This window comes from Pelobates fuscus, chromosome 8, assembly GCF_036172605.1.
Source record: "Pelobates fuscus isolate aPelFus1 chromosome 8, aPelFus1.pri, whole genome shotgun sequence".
Classification (NCBI taxonomy): domain Eukaryota; kingdom Metazoa; phylum Chordata; class Amphibia; order Anura; family Pelobatidae; genus Pelobates; species Pelobates fuscus.
The window spans coordinates 11,529,996-11,552,164 of record NC_086324.1 but is presented as its reverse complement, the minus strand read 5'-3'; the positions used below and the strand labels follow the sequence as shown (position 1 = coordinate 11,552,164).

At 45.2% G+C, this 22,169-nt stretch overlaps 1 protein-coding gene across 1 annotated transcript in view; it reads left to right on the top strand.

Moving 5' to 3' along the window:
• The first annotated feature begins 1,327 nt into the window (after positions 1-1,327).
• LOC134570608 (cytochrome P450 27C1) overlaps positions 1,328-22,169 on the top strand; it is a 36,070-nt gene continuing 15,228 nt past the window's right edge. Inside the window, exon 1 of the mRNA XM_063428537.1 lies at positions 1,328-1,868. Coding sequence (XP_063284607.1) covers positions 1,590-1,868 — 279 coding nt within the window. The 5' untranslated portion in view covers positions 1,328-1,589. The remainder of the gene's footprint in view (positions 1,869-22,169) is intronic.

The following is a 22,169-nucleotide window of genomic DNA, read 5'->3' as shown; positions in this document are numbered from 1 at the left end:
AATAATCAAAATATTTATAGCTGGAGTTTATTACATGCTTGTGTGAGCTTTATAAGCAGGGCCCTCTACCTATTGTCTCTGTAAACATTACTTTGTAAGTCACTGCTTGTTTTATAATATTATTGTATAGCGCTGTGGAATTCCTAGACAGTATATAAATAAGAAGAACACATTAGTATTTATTTCATTTCTTTCTCTATGACAATTAATGGTTTTACTTACGATCTCATTGTACAAACGGTAGTCATTGCAAATTGATCACTTATAAAACAAGAAGCACATTTGATAAATAAAAATGGTTAAATGTTTATTGAAAATATGTTTTAATTTTCACAAGTGCAGAGTTTTGTAAACAAGCGACCCAATAAAACAACAATGGCTAATTTGAATACTGTGTATAGTTATGGAAATATAATATATTACAAAAAACACACAATATGATGCAGCTTATGTAGCTATTACTGGTTTTAAAAAATCTATAGATTTTTTTTATTTGAACCTAATATGCAACATTAACCCTTTATTTTCCCCATGAAACAATAATAAATAGTTACATTTCTTAACTATTTTGTATTGAAGAAAGAAATCAAGCATTTCCAAACGAAGTTATAAATGTTTACCTGTTTGAAGCTGTATTTGGACCAAAGAGCTGACAATCTTTCTGCCTGCAAACATTGATAACATTTCACTATTCTTGCAGTTTTTCCAAGTGATGGAAATTAACATTAACACTTGGATTCTATAGAAGGGCTTTTTTAAAACCCGTAGTAGCTCCTTGGTCAGAGTGCAGCCTCCCAGCCAGCTCAGGGTTAATGCAGACAGGTAAGTACCCTACATACACGTGTCTAGCAGATTTGTGGTCTGAAATGATGGGGGTGGAACCCATATACAGATAATGCCATTCAGTTGGCTAATCCCAGCTCACTCTGAGTGGGGTGCAGTCTAGTAGAGGGTTCAGGTCAGGAAGGGGTTAAACTCTTTCATTCCAATTTGATTAAAATAAAAAAATACACACAGCAGACTATTGATTCAGTCTCTCATGTCACATCCCTGACCACCACCCCTTTCCCCAGCCATAGGGGGAGGGAGCCTTTAATAATGGTCTGTAAACTGATGCCAGCCAGCAGAGTCTAGCAGGGGGAAAGGAGCTGGTACTTGGAGAGACAGAGTGCTATAGAGAGACTGCAGCCAGTAATACAGAGTGCTATAGAGCGACTGCAGTGAATGATGCACAGTGCTATAGAGAGAGAGTGCATCTAGTGATAGTGCTATACAGAGAGTGATACAGAGAGAGTGCAGTGAGTGATATACAGAGAGAGTGCAGTGAGTGATATACAGAGAGAGTGCAGTGAGTGATACAGAGAGTGCTATACAGAGAGAGTGCAGTGAGTGATACAGAGAGTGATACAGAGTGCTATACAGAGAGAGTGGCGTGAGTGATACAGAGTGCTATACAGAGAGAGTGGCGTGAGTGATACAGAGTGAGTGGAGTGAGTGATACAGAGAGAGTGCAGTGAGTGGTACAGAGTGCTATACAGAGAGAGTGGAGTGAGTGATACATTGTTACTCTCAATCAGCATCTGATAGTCATGGCTCTCTTGGGGCACTGCCTAAGGCAGGTTTGTGGGGTGGAAGTTTTGGGGGGCTGCAGGAGTGTTCACCAATTCCCCAGGATGGGGGCTGCAGGTCAGGCTGTGAGGGAGGATGTGGAGGGGGGCAGGAGGGGTACACCCAGGGGGTGCCCTGCACAGGAGATGAGGGGGGCCCCTCTGGTGAAGAGTTTGGAGGACATGCCGGGCCCCAGCACTCTGACCAACCTGCTGGAGTTTTTCTGGAGAGATGGCTTCAGTCGCATCCACGAAATCCAGGTAATGTGAGAACCCCCAAAGTGACTCCCTGGGGGAATAAAGGGGGGCATGATTCCGGGTATTGGCAGGCAGAGGGTTAATAAAAGGCCTCTTTCTCCAGCTATTCATTCTTCCAGTGTGTTGGTGCTGGGGTTAATGTCTATAGAGAATTCACTGCTTGTGTGTCCTGTGAATCCAGCACTGAAAGGGTCAATACCTCATCGTAAATGTTAGACAGTCACTGCAAGGGTTAATTTCTAGTAAATACCTGTATGTAGTGTCCAGGAAGTGTTATAAGCATGAGAGAGGGTGCATTGAAATGGTTAATCCGGCATTGCACGGGTTAATACCCAGGGGATCATGTAATGAGGAAGGAATCCGGCATTGCACGGGTTAATATCCAGGGATCCGGCATTGCACGGGTTAATACCCAGGGGATCCTGTAGCGGGGAGGGAATCCGGCATTGCACGGGTTAATACCCAGGGGATCATGTAATGAGGAAGGAATCCGGCATTGCACGGGTTAATACCCAGGGATCCGGCATTGCACGGGTTAATACCCAGGGGATCCTGTAGCGGGGAAGAAATCCGGCATTGCACGGGTTAATACCCAGGGGATCCTGTAGCGGGGAGGGAATCCGGCATTGCACGGGTTAATACCCAGGGGATCCTGTAGCGGGGAGGGAATCCGGCATTGCACGGGTTAATACCCAGGGGATCCTGTAGCGGGGAGGGAATCCGGCATTGCACGGGTTAATACCCAGGGGATCCTGTAGCGGGGAGGGAATCCGGCATTGCACGGGTTAATACCCAGGGGATCCTGTAGCGGGGAGGGAATCCGGCATTGCACGGGTTAATACCCAGGGGATCCTGTAGCGGGGAGGGAATCCGGCATTGCACGGGTTAATACCCAGGGGATCCTGTAGCGGGGAGGGGATCCGGCATTGCACGGGTTAATACCCAGGGGATCCTGTAGCGGGGAGGGAATCCGGCATTGCACGGGTTAATACCCAGGGGATCCTGTAGCGGGGAGGGGATCCGGCATTGCACGGGTTAATGGATCCTCCATTGAGGGACACAGCTGGCATTGCACAGGCTAATGAATTGAGTTATTTTAACTCCGTGATTGGGATGTTTTGGTAAATTCCTCCCAGTGTCTCCTCACCACGTGCTCAGACAGTTATACAACCAGGGGCCGGGGCCCTCCCCCCCTCACCTGCCGGCTGTAATCTGAGCCCCCTGCTTCCAGACTGCTGGGACCACCACTCCCACCATGACCAGCCACTCCCAGCTGTACTCCCACCATGGCCAGTAACTCCTACCACAACTCCCACCATGGCCAGTGACTCCTACCACAACTCCCACCATGGCCAGCGACTCCTACCACAACTCCCACCATGGCCAGCGACTCCTACCACAACTCCCACCACGGCCAGCGACTCCTACCACAACTCCCACCACGGCCAGCGACTCCTACCACAACTCCCACCACGGCCAGCGACTCCTACCACAACTCCCACCACGGCCAGCGACTCCTACCACAACTCCCACCACGGCCAGCGACTCCTACCACTCCTCCCACCACGGCCAGCCACTCCTCCCACCACGGCCAGCCACTCCTACCACAACTCCCACCACGGCCAGCCACTCCTACCACAACTCCCACCACGGCCAGCCACTCCTACCACAACTCCCACCACGGCCAGCCACTCCTACCACAACTCCCACCACGGCCAGCCACGCCTACCACAACTCCCACCACGGCCAGAACTACTCCTACCACCACGGCCAGAACTACTCCTACCACCACGGCCAGAACTACTCCTACCACCACGGCCAGAACTACTCCTACCACCACGGCCAGAACTACTCCTACCACCACGGCCAGAACTACTCCTACCACCACTCCCACCATGGCTAGTTGCTCCTACCACCACTCCCACCATGGCTAGTTGCTCCTACCACCACTCCCACCATGGCTAGTTGCTCCTACCACCACTCCCACCATGGCTAGTTGCTCCTACCACCACTCCCACCATGGCTAGTTGCTCCTACCACCACTCCCACCATGGCCATCCACTCACACCTGACCATTCTGTGCCTTGCAGGTATTGCCTGGCACAGTTTAAGCAGGTATTAGGATCTTTGTTGTCCAGGTCCCATTTGGCACATTTTATGCCTGGCACAGAGCAGTATTTTTGGGTTTTACCATCTTCATTTTAGCACCTTGTTTGCCTAGCACAAAACAGGGTGGTATTGGGAATTTTAGTAGACTGTGTGCTGTGTTGGCACCCTGTATACCTGGATCAGTACACGTTGGTGTTTGGGTTGTCCAGGCCTATTGTTGGCACCCTGTTTACCTGGATCAGTACAGGTTGGTATTTGGGGTTTGGGTTGTCCAGGCTCCATGTTGGCACCCTGTATACCTGGCACAGTACAGGTTTGTATTTGGGTAGTCCAGGCTCTATGTTGGCACCCTGTATACCTGGCACAGTACAGGTTGGGGTTTGGGTAGTCTAGGCCCCTTGTTGGCACCCTGTATACCTGGCACAGTACAGGTTGGGGATTGGGTATTCTAGGCCCCTTGTTGGCACCCTGTATACCTGGCACAGTACAGGTTGGGGTTTGGGTAGTCCAGGGCCCCATGTTGGTACCCTGTATACCTGGCACAGTACAGGTTGGGGTTTGGGTAGTCCAGGTCCCATGTTGGCACCCTGTATACCTGGCACAGTACAGGTTGGGGTTTGGGTAGTCCAGGTCCCATGTTGGCACCCTGTATACCTGGCACAGTACAGGTTGGGGTGTGGGTAGTCCAGGTCCCATGTTGGCACCCTGTATACCTGGCACAGTACAGGTTGGGGTTTGGGTAGTCTAGGCCCCTTGTTGGCACCCTGTATACCTGGCACAGTACAGGTTGGGGTTTGGGTATTCTAGGCCCCTTGTTGGCACCCTGTATACCTGGCACAGTACAGGTTGGGGTTTGGGTAGTCCAGGGCCCCATGTTGGTACCCTGTATACCTGGCACAGTACAGGTTGGGGTTTGGGTAGTCCAGGTCCCATGTTGGCACCCTGTATACCTGGCACAGTACAGGTTGGGGTGTGGGTAGTCCAGGTCCCATGTTGGCACCCTGTATACCTGGCACAGTACAGGTTGGGGTTTGGGTATTCTAGGCCCCTTGTTGGCACCCTGTATACCTGGCACAGTACAGGTTGGGGATTGGGTATTCTAGGCCCCTTGTTGGCACCCTGTATACCTGGCACAGTACAGGTTGGGGTGTGGGTAGTCCAGGTCCCATGTTGGCACCCTGTATACCTGGCACAGTACAGGTTGGGGTTTGGGTATTCTAGGCCCCATGTTGGCACCCTGTATACCTGGCACAGTACAGGTTGGGGTTTGGGTAGTCCAGGTCCCTTGTTGGCACCCTGTATACCTGGCACAGTACAGGTTGGTATTTGGGTAGTCCAGGTCCCATGTTGGCACCCTGTATACCTGGCACAGTACAGGTTGGTATTCCAGTCTGATATTTTTACTCTAATAAAACCATTATAATGCAGTTTGACTGCGCAGCTGCTTGGTATACGTTGGTGCTATAAAACAGTGCCCGAACAATACAATTATTCGTGTGAAGTCAATTAGATCTGGGCACGGCGTAAAAAATTGGTTTAGCCGAAACATCAGAATTTTTTAAATTTTTTTTTTGGTAAGACTGACTGAATCTTGTCCATTTGGTGTTTCCGCTTGTCCTAAAGTCAATGCAAACGCTTAAAGGACCACTCTAGGCACCCAGACCACTTCAGCTTAATGAAGTGGTCTGGGTGCCAGGTCCTTCTAGGGTTAACCCATTTTTTTTATAAACATAGCAGTTTCAGAGAAACTGTTATGTTTATTAATGGGTTAAGCCTTCCCCCTAATCCTCTAGTGGCTGTCTCATTGACAGCCGCTTGAGGCGCTTGCGTGATTCTCACTGTGAAAATCACAGTGAGAGTGATACCGGAGAAACTGACGGAAGCGAAGCACAGAGAGATGGACACAGGTTTCTTCAGGAAGGAAGAGATTCTTTATTGGATCACCGATCGGGACTCAGAGGGACTAGCGTCACCAAAATACCACAAGTTCTGAGTCCCGGACAATAGTGCAGGCTCCCTATATAGGCACATAACTCCTCCCATATTAAGCTCCACCCGCACATTCTCTTGACCAATCAATACAAATAAGAATTAACTTCCTGCTTGACCGCATGGCTTGTCCAGCACAATGGAGGAGGGGGAGTACTACATCCTGTATTCTTGCACATGCTCCGTACACTACTGATCGTATCTTGCCTCGTGCAACCAACTGATCGATACGTCAGCATATGCACGTACACATGCCACGTGGTAATCTCGGCCTACTAAATTTATTTTTACCGAGATTCCACCACATTCCCCCCTTTGATGCCTCTTGATATTTTACAATTACTTGAGGCATCACTTAACCTGGGTTTGCATACACCGCAAGTTACCATGAACCAGACCAGACTTTATCTATGATGTGAATCTTCAACACTCATCTTCCTGCATTGGTTCTCCCTGATCTAGAGCCTTATACTTATAAATCGCCATTATCTGTGCAGCAGCCTTCCTCTCTGCTATATTTTCTATCAGGCTTTGCACAGACCTAACTACTAAGGGTATAAGACACGGCAGGAGTAGACACAACATTAAAATCAGTAGGACTCCACCTACCACTGCCTTAAGCCCTCCAAACCACTCATACCAGCTACCAAACCAACTACTTGGATTATACCCTTTCCATACCTGAGTAGGCACATGCGCTAGTTTAACCATATGGCTAGTAAGCTCCGCTATTGCTTGCCCTTCGTCATCTATTTGAAGACAGCAATTGCTCAGGTTAAACTTCCCACATACACCTCCCTCTACTGCCAAAAGGTAATCCAAGGCTAATCTATTTTGGTAGACTGCTGTCCTCATCCTGGTATTATGCTTCGCTAGAAGATTGAGCGCTTGTGATGTTTCGTTAGTAATAATCTCAACCACCGCCTGTAATCTTATAATACGGTTGAGCATATAAATAGGGGTTCTATAACCAAAGGTACCATCCTCTGCCCACGTGGCTGGCCCATAATAATCTATGATACGCTGGGGAGGCCATTCATTATCTTCCCAGGTGCCTATCTCTATGGGTCCCCTTTTCTTCCTATGATTCACATCATACACTTTAACACCTAAAGTCTCACCTGTTTCAATCGGTAACAAGAAGAAGGATGGTTTGAGCATACCCAACACACATGCCCCTTCCCAGTCCTGTGGCAACTCCGAATAGGCTTTCTTACCACAGATCCAGTACAAATTTGCTGGGGCTCTCCAGGTAGATGTGATAGATAAATCAAACCACACATCCTTTAAATTGGCGTATCTAGCAAACGGGTTAGATGGTTCTGAGACATTTGAAGCCGACCACCAAGTTGTATTCTTTGTATCATCATCATAAGCTTTTTGCCCTAGACAAGTTAATTCTCCTACAGAAGTATTATACATTATTCCTTTCCTTGCTATGCAAACATAACCTATGATGGAGGTCTTTAATCTCCACTCAGATTTACCTCTAACACTCATATGATAATCGGCTTGTGTAGATATTAATTGGTCAACTGCCTCAGAACCGGACATTACCTCCTTTGCTTCCCAAGGCCATTGGTCTCCCATGTTAGTACCTCCACACACATAGCAGTTGGTAACATTAAGACTACCGGCAATACTTTCGGCTAAATCAATAAACAGGTTTTTAGCATTATGGGGGATCTTATTATCTATACTCATCTCTTCATAAAAGGAATGGTATACTTGATGAGTTTGGGAGGATACCGTATCAGTCTCTATCCCTATAAACAATACTGTCCCAGGATCTAAACCCGTCCCGTATATCTGAAACCCAAATAAATTGCCATATTTGTCTAAGAACTTATCGGGGTTATTTATAAGTATATGGATGGGATTACATTCCATAGACTTACAATATGGGCTGGTAGGCAACTTAGTCACTATCATGTCTTTGTCTACTGTCTGTCCCCAAGTCGCCCACCCCACACAAGACCAATATGGGCAAAAGTTATAGTCTTTATTTGGGCATCTAGGACTCACATATTTATTTTTACTACTGGGACAAATATATTTATCATTAGACCCATACGTCCTCTCCCATCTAAGATCCCCACATACATTCCACGGCTTTCTACCACTTGATATCGCCTTACACGCATCAAATAGCAGAACACCCGAAGAATGTACGGATTCTAACACCGTCTTATTAATTAGGGTCCCCTGAGGATCTCCATTCCTGAGAGTCAACCAAATTGTATGGGGTTGATACTCCGGACTGAAGCACTTAGGTTCTCCTACTCCTAAATGGCACACACTATAATCTATATTTAAGTATCTACATCTCGATACATCTCCTTTACACTCGTATTGTGAATGCCAAATTAGGGTTTGGGAAATATGGTTACCTGTTCTCGTAGTCTTAATGCATACCTCACAGCTAGGAGTGTCGGTACCTCTACCTTCCTGAATATAAAAACACACATAAATAAACACTATCATCAACACATCTTTCGCTGTCATCCTCAGTCTTCGTCCGTGCGAAGGCACCTCAGCTTCCAGGATGTAAGGGCTGCAGGGAATGGAGTTCTGCTCGTCTTCACAGGAGTCCCTTCGAGACTTTCCCTGGCTTATAAACTATATGTCGGTAAGCGGACAGGCTTTATTATGGCCGTCTAAAAACACTCACTTCACCAAATCCCTGTAACAATAAAATTTGTAATCCACAATAGTTCCTCGTTACTCCGACTGAGTAGTGCGTTTTAACCGGATCTTGCAGGGATTCTCTGGATCTGCTGTAACTTGACAAGAATCGACTGCTGCTGGTTTAACCCTGGAGTGATGTATCCACGGAGTCACTTCGGCTACTTTTATCGCTGTAGGGGTAGACAAAAGAACAACATAAGGACCTCTCCACTTGGGCCCTAACGGTACATTATTCCACTCTTTAATCCACACTTGATCTCCTGGATGATAACTATGAACAGGGGGATAAATATTCACAGGTAATCTATCTTGTACCCATTTCTGTACCTCCTCCATAGTCTTACCCAACTCTACAACCTGCTGCCGGGTAATTCCTTCTCCCAACTGACTCAAGTCCCCCCTTAAGTTACCAAGTACGGGAGGTGGTCGTCCATACATGATTTCAAAAGGAGAGAGGCCCATCCTTCTGGTAGGGGTACTGCGGATTCGCAGTAGAGCTATGGGTAAGAGAACTTTCCACTTAAGTTGGGTTTCCTGACACATTTTAGCCAACTGATTCTTAATAGTTCTATTCATTCTCTCTACCTTACCAGAACTCTGGGGTCTATATGCTGTATGAAGCCTCCACTTTATACCAAGCATATGAGTCAGTTGTTGTAGGCACTGATGAACAAAAGCTGGACCATTGTCCGATCCTATAGAACAGGGTAGTCCATATCGGGGTATTATTTCTCGTAGCAGGAATCTCACAACTTCTCCTGCTTTCTCTGTACGAGTAGGACATGCTTCTACCCAGCCTGAATAGGTGCACACAATTACCAGCAGGTAACGATGTCCACCCGATTTAGGCATCACTGTAAAGTCTATTTGTAGATCGGACATGGGGAGTCCCCCCATAAACTGGACTCCTGGTGGCTTTACTGGTCCTTGTCTTGCATTATTTTTAGCACACGTTACACATCTTCGTACAATGGCCTGAGTCAAGTTGGACAATCTTGGTATGTAGAAATGTTTTCTGAGAGATTCTTCAGTACTGTCTCTCCCAGAATGTGTCCCGTTGTGATAATTTTGGACAATTTCTACCGCTAGTGATGCTGGTATGACTATTCTTCCATCTTCTAGCTGATACCACTTGTTCTCCAAATACTTTCCTGGTTCAGTCTTTAACCACTCCTCTTCTTGAGCTGTATAAGCTGGAGTCCATTGGGACAGTGGAGTTGGTATAAGAGCAGCTATATGCCCCACATACTCCTGTCTTCCTGATTCAGCAGCACGCTTAGCTGCACTATCTGCCATCCGATTTCCCTTGGTTACATCACCATCTCCTCTCAGATGCGCTCGACAATGTATGATACCGACTTCTTTCGGCTCCCACACTGCTTCCAATAGTTGTAGGATTTCAGCTGCGTATTTGATTTCTTTGCCTTCTGAATTCAGTAGTCCTCTTTCTTTATACAAAGCTCCGTGGGCATGAGTGGTTAAAAACGCATATTTGGAGTCCGTGTAGATGTTCACTCTTAAACCTTCAGCCAATTGTAACGCTCGTGTCAGTGCTATCAATTCTGCCTTTTGTGCTGATGTTCCTTTCGCCAGTGGCCGAGCTTCTATCACCTTGTCTATTGTTGTCACTGCATATCCTGCATAGCGGATCCCTTCTTTCACATAACTACTGCCGTCGGTGTAATATTGAACATCAGGGTTCTGGATGGGAAAATCACGAAGATCTGGTCTACTTGAGAATACTTCATCCATTACTTCCAAACAATCATGTTGACTTTCAGTAGGTTGTGGCAAAAGGGTAGCTGGATTTAAGGTGTTTACAGTCTCTAAATGCACTCTGGGGTTTTCACACAACATTGCTTGATACTTGGTCATACGGCTGTTACTAAACCAATGATTTCCTTTGTAATCCAACAACGTCTGTACTGCATGTGGGACTCGTACATAAAGTTCTTGACCCAGAGTGAGTTTATCGGCTTCAGCTACTAGCAGGGCGGCTGCAGCTACGGCTCTTAGACAAGGTGGAAGTCCGCTGGCCACTGCATCCAATTGCTTAGACATGTAGGCAACAGGTCTTTGCCATGATCCCAAGTACTGTGTCAATACTCCCACAGCCATTCTTCTTTGCTCGTGTACATATAAGTAGAATGGTCGTGTGTGATCAGGTAGACCTAATGCTGGGGCACTCATCAAAGCCTTCTTCACATCTTCAAATGCCGTTTGCTGTTCTTGGGTCCATAAGAAGGGGTCGTGCTCTGTACCTTTGATAGCTGCGTACAGAGGTTTTGCCAGTATCGCATAGCTGGGAATCCATATCCTACAGAAGCCTGCTGCCCCCAAGAATTCTCGCACTTGTCTTCTATTCTTGGGTATCGGTATTTGGCACACAGCTTCTTTTCTCTCTGGGCCCCATAATTCTTTGACCTTCAGAGATATGGAATCCCAGATATTTGACAGTTGGCAAACACAACTGAGCCTTCTTTCTAGACACCTTGTATCCTGCCTTCCAGAGAATGTGTAGTAGATCGTGCGTTGCTTGCTGACAGATTTCTTTTGTAACTGCTGCTATCAACAAGTCATCTACATATTGTAACAATACACACTCTCCTGGGATGGACTCGAAATCCAGTAGATCTTGACTTAGGGCTGAACCAAATAGGGTAGGTGAATTTTTAAACCCTTGGGGCAGTCTTGTCCAAGTCATTTGGCGTTTTGAGCCCGTTACAGCGTTCTCCCATTGGAAAGCGAAAATACATTGACTTTCTGCGGCAATTCGGAGGCAAAAGAAGGCATCTTTGAGGTCTAAGACTGTAAAGTAAGTAGCCCCGCCCGGAATTAAAGCAAGCAGGTTATATGGATTGGGTACAACTGGATGTATACTAACAACCGCATCATTGACTGCTCTCAAGTCCTGCACAGGTCGATACTCATCTGTACCGGGCTTTTGAACAGGCAGCAATGGGGTGTTCCAGGGGGAAGTACAGAATTTTAGGATACCATACCGTATGAACTTATCCAGATAGGATTGGATGTTCTTCTTAGCCTTCTGCGGGATGTGGTATTGTCTTAGGCTCACTGGATAAACCCCAAGTTTTAGTTCAATTTTTATAGGTGGAATATTGCGGGCCAGTCCTGGTGGGTTGTTCTCTGCCCAAACTCCTGGTATGTTGAATAATGTCTCATCACTCCTAGGGTTTTGGCTAGTCAACGCTGTATAAAGTCGCCACTCTTCTTCCTTTGGTACGGATAATGTCATAATACCTGAAGGTCCATTAAACTTTAAGGATGTTGTTCCATTTGGTAGGAACGTAATCTGCGCTTGTAATTTTGATAGCATATCACGTCCCAGCAATTGGACTGGACATTCAGGCATATAAAGGAATTGATGTTTTACTACGTGGCCTCCCAATGTACAGAGTCGACTTTTAAGAACCGGTTTTTCAGCACTTCTTCCAGTTGCTCCTATTACAGTAATAGTCCTTCCAGATGGAGGAGCAACTAGATTAGTCACCACTGAATGTTCAGCACCAGTGTCGATCATGAACGCACTCCTTTTTCCCCCTATTGATACATCGACCATAGGCTCCGCTCGACCAAGGGGGATGGAGCCCGGTCGGTATCCATAGTCTTCCATGACCGTGTCAGCCAATCCTACAAAGTCCCTACCTTCTCTATCGCGGGACCTTTGCGCTGCTGGAAAATACCTGTCTTCCCTAACACTTCCTCTGTTCCCATTACTCCCTCTATTACCATTACTCCCTCCGGGGCCTCCTCTACCTCTCGCTCTGCCTCTAAAGTTTCCGTAACCTGTCCTAGGTCTGTCTTTCTCACACTGTTCTCTTCGAGGACACTCATTTCTCCAATGCCCTTCTTCCCTACAGTATGCGCACTGATTTCTACTTAGAGGTTCCTCATTCCATCTACTATCGCCTCTATCTGGGCCCCGTCTATCTACGCCTGCGATCGCTACCGCTAGCATGTCTGCCTTTCTACGCATCTTGCGCTCTTCCTCTTTCTTACTTTCTGTTTCCCTATTCATGTATACCTTATTCGCTACCTCCATTAGTTGGGTGATGGACATACCTGCAAACCCTTCTAACTTTTGTAGCTTGCGCTTAATATCTCCGTAAGCTTGGCTGACAAAGGCGGAGTTCACCATTCGGGAATTGTCTGCGTCTTCCGGATTAAAGGGGGTATACAAGCGGTATGCCTCCAATAATCGGTCATAAAAGACACTGGGCGCTTCATCACTTTTCTGAATCACCTCAACTGTCTTCGACATGTTAATGGCTTTCTTTCCTCCAGCTTTCATGCCAGCAATTATAGCGTCTCTATAGGCTCTGAGTTGAACCATATCAGCACCATTTACATTCCAATCGGGATCGGTGTTGGGATAATGTGTTGCGGCCCATGCTGATGGATTGGCTTGGTTTAAAGTACGGGCTTTATCCTCTAGTGCTTTAATGGCCGCTTGATTAATTCTTGTCCTTTCCTCATTGTTGAATAAAGTCATTAATAACTGCTGGCAATCAGCCCATGTCGGGTTATGTGTCTGTACTATTGAGGTGAACAGATCAGTCATAGCTTGTGGTTTCTCAGTATACGAGGAATTGTGGGTCTTCCAATTTAAGAGATCGGTTGTCGTGAGCGGGACATATACAAAGACTGGGTCAGCATGTGCCATTTGGCCTGCGGCATCGATATAGGCTGACCCAGGATTCAGACGAAGAGGCATCTGATAGTGTTTTAATTGTTGGGCACCGGTCAGCTGTCGGGTCTGTATGGGGCTACGTGGAGGGGCGTCAGTCATAGGTTCCAGTCGGGGAGAAATAGGGTATGGGGAGGTGGGAGCTTGGTTTTGGGAAAAGGTTGTAAATAAAACACTTCGAGCCGAGCTAGATGAAGCTTGACCGGAAGTCTGAAGTGGCGCCAAATCAGGATATTCGTTTTTAATGGGGGTTGGTTCCGATTCCGGAAGGGGAGATTTAGTACGAGGGGGGGGTGGATCCTGTACTGGAGGAGGAAGCGGAAGTGGATGGGGGTAATGAGGGGAGGGTTGCAGGACTTCCTGCATTTGCGTCACTTCCTCTTAACGGAAAGTAAGGGGGCGGCAAAGGGATCTCGGACTCAGGAGGCGTGTCCAAAATGGGCCTAACACCAGTCCTAGTGGACAAACAAGTCCTAGCTACCATGAGGCGACATTGCTCCTCGTGGCATGTCTGGAGCCATTTTGGCGAGTCATTTACGGCCTGTCTCCAACAATCAATATAAGGAAACTGGCCGTAAAGTTCAGGCCTACCTGATACAGCCACGTGTAAGCGCTGTACCAGAGTTGGATCCAAACTGCCACGTGGCGGCCATGCCGCAACCAAAGTAGGCCACTCCCTAGTACACAAAGTGACCAAACGTACAGGAGACATTTTAACCCCAAAATCACAAGTTTTGAATCCCTTTTTAAAATTCTTCACCATACAACCTAAGGGATCCGGAATCGTTGACTGCGACGCACCCATACTTAACAATGGAACGTCGTCGACAACGAATACTATGCACGCGTACTATTCAACAGTCACACCCGTTTCCTCTGGCAACAGCACCACGTGGTACGGTTACCAAGTGAAACGTACACAATAACAATAAACACTCAGGGAATTACCGTACACACACAGCTGTTACACCAGTCACTAAATAATCAATATTATGCCCTTTGGCGTAACTATACAGTCACCCACGCTATAATTCTTTATATACGAATTACCCGTCTATAACACACCTCAGTAACATCGTCTTTTACAAATAGCGGTTACAGTACGGTTAGCATAGGTCAAAGCACAAGTTAAGGTCACAATACAATTATTAGTGGTTATGGTGTTAAACATGCAATGGACGACAATGATTAGTACTTATATACAGTGTCAGTAAATATACAGGGTTATGGTACCGTGCACTATGATACAGCAACACACTATTAACACTCTCGCTAGACGGCTGAGCTCGCGCTATCGAACAAGATATACACTTTACTAAACAATCTTTATCACATTTACAATTCCCAACTAAACTATTGGCCAGTACCTTGAATGGACTACCTAAAAACAATCTACATACGTTTTGGTTAGCCACACTGCCCAATCACCATATATAGCGAGCTAGAGGACCGAATTTACACAGGCGCCTCTTAGTCGCACTATCAAAAGTCTAGCTGACCCAGGGACTACCTCTATCAGGAAAGCATTATCAGCCCCTTACCTGGTCGCAACCACTCTGCCAGGCATTCCTGCGGCCCTCACCACCAAGGGTCACCTGCAGTAGAGCCCATCCTGATTCACTATGCTGTGACTTACAATCCCCTGGCATGTCTGATATAAAGCACCCAACAAGCTGGCGAAACATTTTCGTTTTTCACTCTTATTTTTTCTTTTCTCTTTTTTCTTGCTATAAGCATGTATAACCATTTCGGCATTATTGTTTAAACTGTTAAACTGCTATGAGACACATTCTCTACGCCTGCTCTTTGAGCCGGCTTTATAAGCGTGATCTCTAAACCTGATCTCTAAACCTGATCTCTAAACCTGATCTCTAAACCTGATCTCTAAACCTGAGCCATAAGCCTGTTTTCCAAGCCTGATCAATAAGCCTGTTTTCAAAGCTTGTTTTTATACGCCTGTCTATACGCCTGTCTATACGCCTGTCTATACGCCTGTCTATACGCCTGTCTATACGCCTGTCTATACGCCTGTCTATACGCCTGTCTATACGCCTGTCTATACGCCTGTCTATACGCCTGTCTATACGCCTGTCTATACGCCTGTCTATACGCCTGTCTATACGCCTGTCTATACGCCTGTCTCCTCTTAAGTATAACTTACTTCAACTAAACGTGAACATACACTGTTAACATCTAGATTTCTTTAACTTTAAAAAATTGTGCTGTTTTTCCTTATGCCATGATGATGTATTTCCTTAATGTCATTATTGTACTTGCCCATGCTGTCGTGGCTGTGCAAGCTCTTTTGTCATAATATGCACAACAAAAATAAAGAATTAAAAAAAAAAAAAAAAGTCTAGTGGGTTCCAAATTTACACGCCTTCCCACTTAGCCCAGATAGGTTGAGAGCTAGCGAACCGAATTTACACAGACGCCGCTTAGTCTCCCGGTCCCTCCGACCTAGCGAACAAAATATACACCCTAGAACGCTAGTCTAGACAAGACACCGGTGTCCGGCTAGGGCTATTTACACCAGAGCCCCGCCTGACTAACAAAATCAAACGGTCTGACTAAAGAGCGTTCGATCGAGCGGTGCGCCTTCGCTCCTTCCCTCCGACAGAGGGGGCAGATACACAGATTCAAACCCCTTTGGGCCTACCGCACAATCGGTATACCCCTAGTGGGTTCTGCCGTCTAAAACAGCAGTTGTCTTACCTCCTCGTTCCTGAACCTGAGTTCACACTCATCGACGGGGACACCCCAGCACTTCTCACGTAGAGGCCGATGATCTCCTGGACAACAGACCAGTGGCGCCGAGACGAAGGGAGGTCCACGCAGAAGTTCAGGGGTGCAGCCGTAGAGAACGTGGGCAAAGATAGACCGTCTCACGCCTCTGCCTCTCAGCTACCGTTGAACGATGAGCATCCCGGCCAATGCACCAAATGATACCGGAGAAACTGACGGAAGCGAAGCACAGAGAGATGGACACAGGTTTCTTCAGGAAGGAAGAGATTCTTTATTGGATCACCGATCGGGACTCAGAGGGACTAGCGTCACCAAAATACCACAAGTTCTGAGTCCCGGACAATAGTGCAGGCTCCCTATATAGGCACATAACTCCTCCCATATTAAGCTCCACCCGCACATTCTCTTGACCAATCAATACAAATAAGAATTAACTTCCTGCTTGACCGCATGGCTTGTCCAGCACAATGGAGGAGGGGGAGTACTACATCCTGTATTCTTGCACATGCTCCGTACACTACTGATCGTATCTTGCCTCGTGCAACCAACTGATCGATACGTCAGCATATGCACGTACACATGCCACGTGGTAATCTCGGCCTACTAAATTTATTTTTACCGAGATTCCACCACAAGAGCACGCAAGCGTCCATAGGAAAGCATTGTAAATGCTTTCCTATGCGACCGGCTGAATGCGCGCGCAGCTCTTGCCGCGCGTGCGCATTCAGCCGACTGGGCGGAACGGAGGAGGATCGGAGGCAGAGATCTCCCCGCCCAGCGCTGGAAAAAGGTAAGTTTTACCCCTTTTCCCCTTTCCAGAGCCGGGCGGGAGGGGGACCCTGAGGGTGGGGGCACCCTCAGGGCACTATAGTGCCAGGAAAACAAGTGTTTTCCTGGCACTATAGTGGTCCTTTAATGTAAAACTACTTTGTAAATGAAAATTTAATATTTTTTATATTGGACACTTTTCACCTGATCTGTGAATATAATCAACATTTAGGGACTGTACCCTAGTATATGATCCACCAGTTGGACAAAATTCAGACAAATTTATAATTAAATTGAAACCAAGTCAAGATATGGACTAGCTGTTCTGTGAAAGCGAAATTGCCCTTTTTGCTTTATGTCGGCTGGGAGTTTTATATCCGCCTGCTATGGTTCCTATGAAGTTAAAGTGATTTTATTTGGGTAAAAGATTTCTAAGGTGCACCTCTGACTTTTAAGGAGTGTCGTGTGCTCTCTAATTGCCTGGTGACTTCCAAACATTATCACGACATTTCATGTCCTTCCATCGTCTTTAATTAGTTTGTTCATTTTAAAACAAATGGGCCCTGTGATTGTCTGGTCGGCAGCCAATCAGAACCTGGGATTTAAACCAATATGCCTTGCATTCCGTTGCGAAGTTATTCTTATATCCAGAGCAATAAAGACTGCAGGTTGAGTTGTCACAAGTGGCCACCGCTACTATTGATGTGGTAACGTTCCCCTAATTCCTAAAACAAGGTAGTTAACCTTCGGTGTCCCTTATGTTGTGGACAACATCAGCAATGATGCGTTGCCAGCATTATGGCTGTAAGAGCATTATAGGACATGTAGTTCACAATATCTGGAGTGCCGAAGGTTGCCTACACCTGTCATGGAAGATACTGTACACACCATAATACGTACAGAGCATTGCAAGGTTCTTGGTTATAAGAGTCAGTGGGTGCACCAGGTGCACGTGACAAAACTGGTCTCTCCCTGTCTCCTAAAGGCTGGTACTTCGGCAGCTGCTTGGATAATGAGGAATATACACGACTGCCTCTGTCCAGGGCCGGCCAACCTTGGACAGCTGTGCTGCAATCACTGGGGAAGCGTAATGGATAATACTTTCCATTAAGCAATCAAGTCCAAATTGGATTGATATTCTAGAAGCTCACTTTTTTTACCTTCAGCCGAGAGCCTGGGTTTTAGGTGTTGGGAGAAGCTTGGTTTGTGTCAAATCAAATGTTTTGGGACAAATTGTGGGAACATCACCCAAAGAATCTTTGCAATATAACTACGGTAACAAGCTACCGTATTTATAGTGTTCATGTTCCTTTGGTATTTCTGAAGATCTGTTTTTTTTTTTTTTTTTTTTTTTAGGAACAAAGGCAGGGCCGCCACCAGAAATTTTGGGGCCCCTAACTCAGCTCAGGGTCTGGGCCCCCTGGGGCCCACCTCCAAATACCGCCCACAGGATCCGCCTCCAAATACCGCCCAAAGACACACACACACACACACACTGATACAAAAGGACACGGATACATACTGACAGACATAAATTGATACTGGCATACATACATACAGACATATATACATACATACATACAGACGTATATACAGACATACAGACATACATTGATACTGGCATACATACATACAGACAGAGACATACATACTGACAGACATATATACATATATACTGACAGACATACATAATGACATACATTGATACATGCATACATACAGACATACATTCATAATGACATACATAATATCATACATATTGACAGACATACAGACAGACATACATGCATACATGCATACAGACATACATAGACAGACAGACAGGCATACATGCATAGACATACATTATTATTATTATTATCATTATTATTATCGCCATTTATATAGCGCAAACAGATTCCGTAGCGCTTTACAATATTATGAGAGGGGGGATTTAACCATAAATAGGACAATTACAGGTAAACTTACAGGAACGATAGGTTGGAGAGGACCCTGCTCAAACTAGCTTACAGTCTATAGTTGACAGGTAACAAGTTAAATTACTCTGAAAAAATATGTTATCTTTATAACCTTTATCTATAAGATTCCTATTAATGTTCTCCCCCTTAACTGTGTAATGTTTACCTATAGTCTGAGTCTGTCTGGCCAGTAAACTGGCTTTTCTTTTCCTCCTCTCAGTAAGATGGGTAGACCAACATTCAGTGTTGGTAAACATTTCCACAATGCAATTTCTGCTGAGAACAATGCTGTCATTTGCAAATACTATGATCAGAAATATTATTTCCCAAATGCTCCAAGGATGACAAAACACACCCTCGCACGCCAGAAGTGTCCTAAAGACATTAAGAAATACTTTATGGAATTAAACGATGAGGGCCAAGGCAATGAAAGTGCAAGTAGCTTTTTCCTCCAAAGTTCTTATGCCAGTTAAAGGACAACTCCAATGTTAAACCTTCAATATGAAGATTAAATATTGAGGTGGTCTTTCCACCTCCACAATGCCATGTGGCCACATCCTACCGGCACAAATAATGCCAGTTACTTACCTGTTTATCTGCAATTTGTGCCAACGTGCAAATCTGATTGGGTATTTGTGATCACTCACCCAGTGAAAGCTTTCGAGGAGGATTAGAGAAGAATTTTTTTATGTTGATGGTTTTATTTTTGTTTGTTTTTTTTGCAGCTTTTGAGGGAAAGGGATGAGTTACCTGTTCTCATGTATAGTTGAAATGTTCTTAACATTTACAGACCTTGTTCCGTTTGTAACAAAAAAAATGAAGTTTTAAAAAAAAAGAAGCAAATTTAGTTTATTATTTACTGATTATGCTGTACATTTATTTCAAGCATAATACTTTGATATACACTGCATTTCATGTTCCCAGTGTAACAAAATTATTTTCAGTTTGTAAAACTACTACACTATGCATATTTTAAAAATGTCATTTTTTTTCGGAAAAAGAACGGGACTTCCTAATTTCTGGAAATTTTGAATCTCTAAATACAACCCTATTTACACCTTGTGTTCGTGAGATCAAATAAATATGTATACTAAGTTGTATACGTACCTTGTGGTTTTGTCCCAGCTGGTTGCCTAGTACAATATGTAGATGATGTGTTACCGACAAAGTGCTATCAAAACATTTTTTCCAACATCAACAAACTTTAGAACAGCTTAGCTTTATGTTTGTGCTGGAAGCTTAACAAAATCTCCCCAGCTTGTACCTGAATTCTACTCAGTTGTCTACATATAGTTTTTCATGTAATTCAGACGACCATAATCAATCTCCCATAATGAATATGATCTTTAGGTAACATCAAATAGCATGCTATTACAGACAGCCAATATCATGCTGAGAAAAATGAAAGTCCATTTGTTTTGACAAACATAATGCATGCCCCAAAACTATTCACATCCACCACAAACTGAAATCTTTTTAGGAAGTGCCTGAGTAAGGGCACTTTCTATATGTGGATGACACTGCATCAGTTTCTACCCAAATGTCAAATTTGACATCCCACAATGTTAATGGCATACATGTATATACTGAAAATACAAATACAGAAAAGAAAATCCATGAAGATGAATTTTATGCTCCACTAAATTCAGTTTTTCTATTTAAAGAGAAATAAATAAATAATTCAAGTTATGACAATCTACATTTTTTGCGTATCTCTTTTGATGCACACAAATACCTTGACACGCATAGAATGACACATGGAGAGAATTTAGAAATGTTTTGATAAAAGGATGTTTGGGCAAAGTTCTAAAAGAAGAGCAATCATAGTGGTAACAATAAATGTCCTCAACGATTGATTGCTCTCTTTTAAAACTTTGCTCCACTTCTCGGTTATGATTACATTTATAAAATCTCCCTCCCTCTTCCCATGTTTACCAGGATAAGTTTGCAATAAATTATGGTATTTAAATACACAAAAACTAGTCACCCCCTGAATATGTACTTTGGAAAATAATTACTATTTGATTACTAAACATTGATTTCATACCTCTAGAAATTGATGAAACACTGGAAACAATGGCCAAGTTTTCCCTAGTAAGAGACCCAACGTGCACTTTGCTGTATTCATATCTAGACTTCTCTGATCCTTTTCCCGTGCAAAATTAATAAATACATACAGACATACATAGACATAATGCATGCATACAGACAGACATACATACAGACACACACAAAGCTCATTTTCCAGCCACCCTCCTGTCTCTTACCTTGTCTTTGCAGGAGGGTGGCTGGGGCTGATGGGAGTAGTCGGCCGGCTCTCCCTCACTGCCGCGCACGCGCGCTCCTCCCGCGCGGAGTGAGCTGGGAGGAAGTGACCACTTCCTCCCAGCAGCACTTGCTGCGGCTGCTTTTTTTTTTTTTTTAAAGGGGCCCGGTCGCGCTATACCACGGCCACAGCGCTGACCGGGCCCCTGAAGATATGGGGTCCATCGGGTGGCCCTAAGTGCATGGGCCACCCGATGGGCCCCATCAGCGTGCGGGCCCCGGTGCAACTGCACCGGCGGCAATTCCGCCGCTACACATGGGGCCCGGGCGGCCGGGCCCCCCAGGGCCGCCGGGCCCGTGACAACAGTTATGGTTGTCACCCCCTGATGGCGGCCCTGAACAAAGGTAACCATATCTCCTTATCTTTTGGAAAATCAGAAGTGCTATAAACGTGAAAAACACAGTCCTGTGAAATCTGGTGAAATTTTAATCTGTATCCATTTAAATCCCTCACAAGCTGTTGCAGAGTAGCGATAGAAAGATATATGGTGGGTGGTGCCATTCTTGGTAAATAGGGGAGATGAAGGCTTTAGAGACACAGTCTTAAAGGAACACTATAGTCACCTAAATTACTTTAGCTAAATAAAGCAGTTTTAGTGTATAGATCATTCCCCTGCAATTTCACTGCTCAATTCACTGTCATTTAGGAGTTAAATCACTTTGTTTCTGTTTATGCAGCCCTAGCCACACCTCCCCTGGCTATGATTGACAGAGCCTGCATGAAAAAAAAAAAAAACTGGTTTCACTTTCAAACAGATGTAATTTACCTTAAATGATTGTATCTCAATCTCTAAATTGAACTTTAATCACATACAGGAGGCTCTTTCAGGGTCTAGCAAGCTATTAACATAGCAGGGGATAAGAAAATCTTAATTAAACAGAACTTGCAATAAAAGACTAAATAGGGCTCTCTTTACAGGAAGTGTTTATGGAAGGCTGCGCAAGTCACATGCAGGGAGGTGTGACTAGGGTTCATAAACAAAGGGATTTAACTCCTAAATGGCAGAGGATTGA